The 11,455-nt window shown below is 37.9% G+C and overlaps 1 protein-coding gene across 1 annotated transcript in view; it reads right to left on the minus strand.

The window, feature by feature from the left end:
* Positions 1–11,455, minus strand: part of LOC131687356 (disco-interacting protein 2-like) — a 105,449-nt gene that overhangs the window by 16,300 nt on the left and 77,694 nt on the right. The window contains exons 5-8 of the mRNA XM_058971437.1: positions 9,836–10,898; positions 9,638–9,774; positions 9,023–9,581; positions 7,702–7,883 (exon numbers count right to left, since the gene is read on the minus strand). Coding sequence (XP_058827420.1) covers positions 7,702–7,883; positions 9,023–9,581; positions 9,638–9,774; positions 9,836–10,898 — 1,941 coding nt within the window. The remainder of the gene's footprint in view (positions 1–7,701; positions 7,884–9,022; positions 9,582–9,637; positions 9,775–9,835; positions 10,899–11,455) is intronic.

The following is an 11,455-nucleotide window of genomic DNA, read 5'->3' on the forward strand; positions in this document are numbered from 1 at the left end:
GCATCTCACCGATTGATCCTAGATCAAATTACACCAAAGATATGAATAAATATTAATACTTGATGTTTTATTTGTACAGAAAATATTTCATTCAAAATTATGACACACCATACCAATTTTGTCATCAATACACACTTATGACATGTGCGCTCTTGTTTATATCTTTAACAAGAACTCTCAGTACCGATCTTCGTAATATTTGAGAAAATAATACAGAATAAGTAGAAGCATGAATTGTTTTCTCTGAATCGGTTCTACCATCTATAAATTGTAGGAAATTTCATCTCAAACTAAAAAATAGTTTTTCTCGACATGTGCTAAATAGCGCTTGTCGTAAGAAAGCACACCAGTGCACAGTGGTCGCAATGGTTCCAAAACGTGCGTTTAAGGTTGCACAGAGAATGGGCAAAAATCGAAAACGAAAAAAGCAGTTTTTTCCACACCGTGTGATAGATCTTCATAAAAAATAATCACTGTAACAACATTCTACATAAGGTGCCCGTTGTTTTTTACTTTTTAACAATATAAGTAGGATTTTTTCAACATTTTTTTTCTATTCATCATCACGATGTATTTATTAGAACAACTTTATGCAAAAAAATTCAGCATCTCTGAAACTTCGGAATATGAAAGAATGGGTTTTCCCCTTTCATTTGAAACTAAGATCAAAATAATCCGTCTTGGTGTCGAGAGCAACTTTTTTTAAAGTTTTTTTTTCGTAACAATACAGTTTTTACTACTGGAGCTAGTTCACATTTCTGTCCCTAGATGGTGCTTTATACATTCGAACAACACTAAAAGGTTTTACTACTGAAGCTAGTTCAAATTTCTGTCTCTAGATGGTGCTTTATACATTCGAACAACACTAAAAGTGAGAATTTGATAGAAAATTCAATTGTCTACAAGTTTGTTGACAACTAAATATTGATCTGAAATCACCCGGAAAAGTTTTTTAAGATTTTAACAAAGTTATACAGTCGTGATTCGCTGGTGACACTTTTTAACTGGACCGCTTTTTAGTTGGACCTCCGCTAGTTGGACCATTATCCAACTAAAAAGCATCTGAATGTCAAAATCTTATGTCAAATTTACTTTGACAATCAATCTGACAATTATTAGAGATGTGAATAGATGCAACTACACTACTTACGTCTTCTTTGGAGAGTTTTTGACATCTGTCAGTCGGTCCAACTAACGAATCAAATTCGTTAGTTGGACAGAGGTGTGGCCCAACTAGCGAATCACGACTGTATCTAAGATAGTTTCACACGAATCCTAGTGGTTTGGAAATATGTTTTCTCGCACTTATTTCATTACCAAAAAACAATAATTGGGTTTAGTGGCATGGAAATATTTGACGGGATTCATTACGTTGACAATTCTAATTGACCTTCTGAAAATTAGGATGTTTGACAGAGACAGAAAACTATTTGTGCTTTTGGTTTTTAATCTTTCCCGATAGATTCGAAGGAACTACCATTCATTGGAAGGTATTGCTTGGTTACAAGCGTTTGCTTACATTTATGTTTTAGAAAAGACCATACATCGCATAATTTAATAATTATCGCTTAAGTCAACTATTATAATTCCGTTGAAGACGAAATGTTGGGACACACCCGCCCTAGGTGTGTCCCAACATTTCGTCTTTCGTCACTCTAAGAATGTATAACAAATTTTCATCAAATTGAAAAAAAATCATTTAATTTCCATTTTTGCATCTGCTTTGCACTGCCTCGCAGAAAAAATTGTTTAACAAACGTCCTACGCTGATCCACTTTGTTCGACGTTTTGTTAAATGTAGGGCTAGTTTTTCTGTAGGGTTTTAACGTCTTACACGCAACGCAAACAACATTGCACGCAACGCAAAAACATTGCACGCAACGCAAAATGGGTGGATTTTGAGTGGAACGAGACAGAAGTTGGAATCAATGCGATTGGTCGGCATTTTAGAGCACTTTAATCGTTTTTTTTATTACGTTTGAGAACGGTTTTATCGGTTTAATGTGGTGTAGTATTTCACTTCCCCGACTAAGTGGCAAGAATACAAAAGCACCAGCTACTCTCATTGTGGAGGATAAGTCGGACGAGCATTGCTCTCCTCCACAACTAACAGGAAAAGGAGAGCAAAGGAGGCAGAGCTGAGACTTCACACTATGTGGTGTCGGTTATTCATCACCAATAAATTTTAATTTCGCAACAAAGGGGCAAAACTCACCTGCCTAGCCCAGATAAGGATCGCTGCCGAAGTAGCGACAACACCGGAAGAACTCGTTTGGTGTTGACCTAGTCAGTTGGATTAGAACAAATCTGCCACACCTTAATGCAGCTGGTGATAAGCACCACTAAGAGTGAAATGATTTGGTAAAATTGCAGCAAAATAACATTTTGAGCGACTTAGTGAAATGCAAGATTTCAATTGTAGCACATAGCGAAATATTACTTTCCTTAACCCACGCGCATATGGCCTACCGAACGAGCAGCCGCTGGTCGCCTAAGACGATTTCGCTAGATTTTCAGAGCAGCGTGCACTCAGTGCACTAGCGCGACTTCCGGAAGGTTAATTTGTAGTAAATTATATTTGTTTTTCATTTTCATTGCTTTGTGAAAGAAATTAGCAATATTTGGTGAACTCTTCGCCACCTTGAAACGAAGGGTTAGTCGGGAAAAATAAGCAGAGTAATAGTTAACTTAGACTTTTTAAATATTTTGTTGAGAATCAGTTAATTCCAAAAAAAAATTAAAGGGTTGTGTACAGGACACGACCACGGTGACATTAAAAATATAGCTTTTCTCAAGAGCGTGCAAATGAATTTTATCTATCACACATATCGACACACATTCTTGTTCACTCGCCTGTTTTCATATGTTACAATTTGCTATATACCCTGACCCTCCCCATTAAAACATAATTTATTGAAGGTCTTTTAACGGTAATCTATTAATTAATCAAGTATCTCACTAGGTGATTGGCATTATTTGGCTGATCCATCTAGTAAAAATAGGCTGGTCTGTCCAGAAAATATATTCAAAAGAAAAGTTCCATATTGAGAGCTGTGATGAGGAAACCCACGCTCGCCAACGGAAATATACAGATTGTCCATAAAATATGAAATTTCATTTTCCATTTAAATTTTCAATAATGTACTAATGAACTTAAGTAAACAATCTTAAGTTTAAGTATTTCTTAATCGATTAGTGGTGGAAAAATGAAATTATTTGATAAATTACATTGTTATGCAACGTTCGCACTACCAGTTAAAACGGGTTTTTATGCCATCTTGGTGACATCTTTCTTGTTGCTAATTATTAAAACGTGTTATAACTCTGTAGTGTAAACATTGTATTATTAAACCAATTCTGCAGCGTTTTATGTTATATAGGTGTTTTATGTGGTAATAGGACTGACATAATTATATCTTCAGTACAGCGGTTTGTTTCATAATTTAAAACAGATTTATTTTAAAATTTAAATTAGTATACCCAACCGTATTTGTTGTATACCTTAAAACGCAATTAGAACTGTGTTTTAAATACATAGGGTAGGACAGATATTCTGACTGGTTAAACTGGGAAAACAATTTTAAGTCCAGTAACGCTTAAGACATGGCTTGAATTTGAATCGAAAAAGAACACCCGCTTCAACTGCTGCTGGGACGGTAAGTTCTGTTTTAAAATTTTCCGTTGTGTGCAGTACGAAACAAAAGTGTTTGAAATTAGAAAACAAAAAGTTCTGCTGGGAATGTGATTGTTTCCGATGCAATTAAACTCAGATTTTTCACGCAGGGAATAGAGGCCGTGTAAATGAAAACCGCGTAAATTTAAAAAAAAAACGCGTTAATGAAAACCGCGTAAATTTCAAAATCCGCGTAAAAAAAACCTGAGTGTACTCTCCTATATAAAATACTACGCTGCTGAACAGTGCAATAACTACAGAAGCACGTTTTCAGATGCCTTACTGATAAAAAAACATATAACCGAAATATGAAAACCAATAGGCTCTTTACCCTACGCAGCTACAAAGCGCCGTAAACATGGATTAACAAGTTACAACGCACACGCATGCATAAAAATATATTTTTTTCAAACGCAACACTCTTAAGGCTCAAGTTACCTCAAGGCTTGGTAGTATGCGTAAGAAAAATTGTGTTCAGCTTTGCCACCAGATTATCCATTTAAACCTTTTCAAAACTCTAAAAGAAGAATATCAGTCGATTTATTAGATCATCATGATTCAATTCATGCAAAATACCTGCTGGAAAAACCATCGGCTTAGCTGGATGGTGCTTTTGAAAAAGTGGCTGTGATTTTTTATCACACTACCACACCGAGCTGGGGTACGCAACACAACTGCGCAATGAAAAAACCACAGCCACTTTTTCAAAAGCACCATTTAGCTAAGCCGATGGTTTTTCCAGCAGGTATTTTGCATGAATTGAATCGTGATGATCTAATAAATCGACTGATATCCTTTTTTTTGAGTTTTAAAAAGGTTTAAATGGATAATCCGGTTGCAAAGCTGAACACAATTTTTCCTACGCACACTACCAAGCGTTGAATTCTAACACATGCTTAAAAAAGGTAACTTGAACCTTAAGCAGCACACACCGTATTGAGTTAAATCCAAACCACCCCACCCACCCACTTTGCAAATCATTCTGTGACACCGTGCTGGTACCCGAAAAATCCGCACACGACCACCGCTGCCGAAAATGCATAGCGTCTACCGCTTATTGTAGTGCCCAGACGCTGCAAACATGATCTTACCCGTTCGACATAAGAACAAAAACTGATTCAAACGGGTACGCGTCACCTCTATTTATAAACTAACCGTATATGGTTTAGTCACTTAGGTGCGAGTGTGTGCAAATGCCAACGTTACCGAAAATCGATAGCGCTTATTGCATCGCCCGGAGACGACGTTGCTCGTGTGGGATAAGAGCAACAACTGATTTAAACGGACATGCGTTGCTTCTATTTATGACTTTTCGTGTTTCATTGAGCAACTAAGCTGCCCTCTTTTGACGGCTGTGTCTGAGAAATCTGCCTCACGAATGGTATTTTTCCCGTTTTTTGTGAACTTTTTAATTTTACCAATTTCCAAAAGTCTGCTTTTATTGGGGAGATATTAAATTATTACCAATATTTAAGTTAGGTGTTTCTGAATCGGTTGGTGTATGAATGATTAAAATCCACCTAGTAATATCGGAGTTATAAGCGTGCAAACCTTACATAGTTTCGTTACATGGGAGATAGTTTAGATTTTAGAATGACACCTAGCCCCAGATAGTGGAGTAAGACATTTTTAATGTCAAAAAATTAACATATGCTTTTTCCCACCAAACCCGGAGAAATTGATGTAAAACCCGGAGACCCGGAGATCGCTCTCGAAAACCGGAGTCTCCGGGTCAAACCCGGAGGGGTGGCAACCCTAGCAGTAACTGTCCAAATTAGTGGTTAGCGTGAAACGATTTATTCAAATTTTCTCCGCAAATCATATTGTGGCAGTTGGATTTTACGGCCATTTCCTATCAATTATGCGAGAAATCGTGACTGAATTGATCCTAGATTATGAGAAATGTATTACTTTTGAAAACAAAATATGATTTGAGTACAAGAAAAAGTTTATATACATAGAGGACCTCGAATATATCCAAAAAAAAACTATCAAAATCCAAAAACTCAAAGTTTTTTGTTCAATGTTTGTCACATTGAGTTAATTTTGAAAACGGATAATCAGCGCTTTTAACCAACCGTTGCAATGAAATCCGCGAAATATTGCAATGGTGTTAAAAGTTTCATTGACTTTGTTCAAATATAAAGGTTGAATATCAGGACAAGTGAATTTTATACGAAGATGCTAACAGAGTAAGAGATTCATGTAAGAATAGTTATCAGTCATCCCCGAGAACAATCGAAAAAATGAAAAAGAAGGCATACATCATTGAAAAAGCTGTTTCTGCGGGAGGAATCACTCACCATCATGGAAAAGAATATGAATATCATACTACAGTCGTGATTCGCTAGTTGGGCCACACCTCTGTCCAACTAACGAATTTGATTCGTTAGTTGGACCGACTGCCAGATGTCAAAAACTCTCCAAAGGAGACGTTAGTATTGTAGTTGCATCTATTCACATCTCTAATAATTGTCAGATTGATTGTCAAAGTAAATTTGACATAAGATTTTGACATTCAAATGCTTTTTAGTTGGACAATGGTCCAACTAGCGGAGGTCCAACTAAAAAGCAATCCAGTTAAAAAGTGTCCAACCAGCGAATCACGACTGTAGTTTGGTCACCACTTATCTAAGACTTCTCATCCCAAAAATATTAATGGGGCCCTGTATCAGGTGGAATCGGGAATTATAATTTTCAGCTACAAGATGAGACTTTCCAAGCTCTCAAATTCCGCTGAATTCACTGTTCAACTAAACACAACTATTTGGCAAATAAAAATGTGTGTGTGAATTGACAAACCACTAGGTCTTTTGTGAAACTAACTTAGACTTAGACTTTGTTAAAATATTAAACAACTTTTCCGGATAATTTCAAATCGGTTTTTAGTTGTTAACAATGCTGCAGACAATTAAATTATCTATCAGATTCTCACTTTAGTGTTGTTTCAATGTCTAAAGCACCATCTAAAGGCAGAAATATGAACTAGTTCCATTGTAAAATCTTTGCTTTCACAAAAAAAAGCTTTAAAAAAGTTGCTCTAGACCCCCCGACGGATTATTTTGATGTTGGTTTGAAATGAAAGGGGAAAGCCCATTCTTTTATATCCTGAAGTTTCAGAGATGCTGAATTTTTTGCATAAAGTTGTTAAAAAAGACGCGGTGATCATACGTTCTAAAAATCTAAAGTATCAATGTATACATATAAATCCAGAACTCTCAGTTTCTGTAATCTCAAACTTACGAATAATTCTTAACACGATAACAAATGTGAACCTCTATCCAGCTAACGATTTGATTCGCTAGATGGACGACTTACAAATGTTAAAAACACTGTAAATGCACCTTTCACATCTCTAATTACTGTCAAGTTGATTGCCAAAGCCAATTTTGACATGAGATTTTGGCGTTTAGTAACTTTTAAGTTAAAAAGTAACCAACCAGCAAATCAAGCCGTTACTAAAACATGCGCAAAAATGTTTGACTGTAGTAAAAAATATAACGAAAAAGTGTGTCATTTTTATGAAACTATTACGCGGTCAGAATTTCCATTATTTCTTTTGTTTTACAAATTGCGTTTAATTATTCAAAATGCGAGTGCAGGATTGAATATTTGAAATGAAAATATGACTGAGTTGTAATATAAACGTAAAAATATTTATCTAAAGTTTTTCTGGCAAGTCTGGTCCTAAATGCCAATTCTGATTACGTAATCGTTTTGTGAAAATTACAGAAACTGAGAGTTCTGGATTCATATGTGTACTTTTAAAACAATGATTTTTTAGAATATTTGACGAATAGAAAAAAATCACTAAAAAAAGTTATGTGGAAATGTCCTACAAAACATGCATTGCTGGGAAGTAATTTTTCCATTCAGGCCAATGGATGCACGTTGTGACTAGTATTTTTTTTTCTTGTAGTACTTGCCACCGTCTTTCCCATAGAATCGAAACATCTTCCATATGCTATAATATTTGTGGCGTTATATACCAGTGTATAAATTACTACATTTCTAAATGAACAACTTACCTTTCGTTCGTTATCGTCCGCCAATCCAATGTCGCGTCCCTGGGCTGAAGCAAGACGGTTGCCCTGGACCAGATTGCCGACCATCACCGACGCCGGCCCGACGGAGGCGTCTGTACCGGCGGTGTTGATCGAAGTCGACGACGACGGTGTGGTGCCGGAAATTTGAAGTTGTTGGATAGAACCTGAATTTAGTTTTTCGGTTCGTTTGACGATTTGACGACGGGTTGGTGGTTAGATGGTGGTTATTTTTTTAATCGGAAGTGAATTTTGCGATGCATTGACGTGTGCGTGTGGCATGGATGGATTGGTGCGTGTACCCAATGCGTTAGATATGATGAATTGTGGTTGGAGATGTGTTGTGAGGAATTGTGGGCATATTCGCGGATTTGCGTTTGTGGCAGGTCACAGTTTAATTTTTTAGTAGAAAGTATAATGATAATGTGTGATTGTTGTTGAAAAATGATTATTTACAGTTTTATTTTAGGGAAGATGTACCACAACCAAATAATTTCATTAATCGTAGGTAATGGCGAAATAGGGATGAGGGTATTAATCGGCCAATTCGATGGTAAAGATGATGATGTTCGTGATGACGAGGAAGCCATTTTATATCAATATTTTTTACGTTATTGCGTCAAAACACACGAGTCGATTTTGCAGATTTTGATTTTTTAGTATTTGTGAGGAGCAGAGCAGCATTTAAAAGAAAATTAAGAGAGAAAAACAATGATATTAATTTTGAGGAAATGAAAGTTTACGAAAATAATGGAAACAAATCAAATTGTCACTGGTACAGCCAATCGGATAATTCAGTACAGTTAGTATGGTGCGTGTTAACCTAAATACAATAATCCAGCCAAAATACAATCATCACTTGCGTTAGCCCGGGGAGGATTCGGTTCAAGAAACGCAGGTTTCTCAGGGCAGCGGTCAAAACTGTATTAACAAATCAAATCATTCAAGCCTTAATATGATGTATGCATTTTTCTATTTACTGGGACTGCCCCAACTATCACGCGACTCGATTAAAAAGTGTCTGAGCTTGAAATAATTTGGCTTTGTTAGCAATATTATACTTTTAAACAAACGCAGAAATAAGCAAACGTAATAAAATAACAATCAATATTCCTTTACTAGAACATAAAACCAACATCAAAGCTTGAAAGAAATCCCTTCGCCGGCATATATATTAGTTTTGGTGGTGATAGCAAAAAAAATCAACTTGTGCTCTACTCTACAAATGAAAGACATTGGTTCGATAAACGAAAATAAAAAACACGGGGTGCAATGAATAACACTCACTTCTGGGGGCTATACATACCGTGATGAAGTTCTCTCGGTTTCGGTAGGTTAGTGACACATGTGTGTGGACACATGAGCACATTGGCGGGATGCAGTGATCCCTCCAGGAACCGCCGTCTAGCTTCGGTGAGATGAATTCCTCCAAGGGGTGTTTTTGGCAGGTGATTGGGAGGAACTAGTGCCAAGCAGTAGATTCCTACCTGATGAATGGAGTCTACTGCTTGGAGCACGCGAGACATCCATTGGAATGACTCTTCTTCGGAACAATCTGGTCGTTGTTCGGCAATCACACATACACGCTCATCTCGAAGCACTTTGATACTGAACACTGCAATACGGCCTCGATAGATGAATCTGACTGGCTCGACGGCTAACACGGTCGCGATGATGTCATCCGCGTTATGTTTGCGCCCAGTTACGGTCATTAAACCATCTCTTGAACCACACACAAACACCAAGCCGCCAGGACCTAGGAAACCAAGCAGCCCGCTGCGAACATAAGATTCCTCACCAATAGGTTTCCCTGGCGTTTGTACTTCCCCTTCCTTAACCGGGGATGGTTCTGTGAGAGGTTGAACCTGCGAACGAAGTTACCATTAGATATTATACACTAACAACAACCAATGAAAATTACTTTGAAAGTAGCATTAGTCATGCCATCGAGTCCAAAGTAGGTTGTTCCTGTGGACCCTGACGTTACACATATTTCACCAACTTGATCCGTTTTACATAGCACCGGAGGACCTTCAGCGTTCACTACTACCATCGTAGCTGTAACAACACAAACTTATTAGTCAGATCGAATCTTTGTATACTTTGCAATTTCACTTACCACTTGGCATAACTTGTCCGCAATCCTGCAAAGTTAGCGACGTGAGTGAATCCTCGCTGTCCACCCGTACTACACCATGAGAAAGAGCAGCCATTGAAAGCACACCACGGCCACTTGCCGATTGATTGTAGGCACCTGCAGAGCGACCTGGTCGTCTTAGTGAAACGGTAAACACCTCCGAACTACTCGCGCAAGGACAAATTGCATCCGCTCGCAGTCCCTTCGGTTGGAATACACTCAAAAATTGATCACAGCTTGAAAGAGACCATGGGTTGGCACCGTCCGCAACTAGGAGCATTCGTAGAGAAGAAAGTGAGATTTCCTTGTGATCTTTGGTTGCCAGTAGACCCCAGTGTAGATCACGACTCTTTACTAGGCAACACGAGGCGCGGTATTTTGTAATAAGCTGCATCCAAGATGATGGCTTTAGCTTCATCAGAGCATACGGAATGAAAAGCACGTGCATGCCGTTGAGTACCGACGTCAGAATGCTATGCCACAGTCCGACTTCTCGTTTAAAGTCCAGCACACATACTATAGTTTCCCCCTCGGTATAATGGCATGCCATTGTCAGCGCTCGACAATGGTTGATCATCGACTGACGTGTGACCGTAACTCCCATAACACTACCGTCCTTGTCCGTTGTGTACTCGATGTATGCGATGGAATCCTCGTTAATGCGATTGTTATTGGTGTTGAAGTCCTTCGGTACCTTTGGCAGATGTTCTGTCACAAACCAGTGCAACCGAGGCCATCCTTTGAGCTTGGCTACTTCCCCAGTGGAAGATTTTGGTAGGCCCTTCAAGCATGCTTCCGAAGTAAGCGCCACTTGAACTCCACACGAGCTTAGCAGGAAGCCTACCTGTTGTGGTGGGGAATCGGAACTGGAAAGGGGCAGCTCAATTGGTAACGGGACCAGTCCGCGAAACATACAGCCGTACCAAGCGGTGAGGAAACTATAACAGAAGAAATAGTTGTAATGTGAGTGCATTCGTTTATTCTGTAGAATGATGCCCAACAAACAACTTTTCAGAGCAACTGTGCCGACACTGTATTTAGAACATTCAAAAGGTTAATTCAGTAGAAGACACATTTTTAAAAAAGTGTTTTGGCATTACAGAGAGTGTTAGAATATTCATTCAATTTCCATATAATAATGCAACAATTGAACAATATTTTCTCAAATTGAGCGAATCACTTCTAATCTTCGGAGACTCCTCGAAAAAAACACTTCTTTTGCGGTGTATATCATGAGTCATAACCCAAAATTAACCATCAGCTTTCAAATTTTGTACTACATTTGCCCACATAATTCCCTAGACAACGATTTTTTCGATTTTTTAATTTTTCTTAGCGCTTCGAAGTAAAAAACTGAACCTTCGCTGAAAAATCCAGCGAATAAGTTATTGTAAAAATTGTAATTATAATAATAATTTGGGAAAGACGTGAAGAAGAGTTGTGCAAAATTTCAAAACGCTTGATCCAAAAGATTTCGAGCTATAACGTCGCGTTTTTTGAGGTTGTGAAGATTCACTAGCCCAAAAAAGCTTAGTAAAGTGTTATTTAAATGTTGCATTATTGTATGGAAATTGACTGAATAGACTAACACTCTCTATATCG

Source organism: Topomyia yanbarensis, chromosome 3, assembly GCF_030247195.1.
Source record: "Topomyia yanbarensis strain Yona2022 chromosome 3, ASM3024719v1, whole genome shotgun sequence".
Taxonomy (NCBI): domain Eukaryota; kingdom Metazoa; phylum Arthropoda; class Insecta; order Diptera; family Culicidae; genus Topomyia; species Topomyia yanbarensis.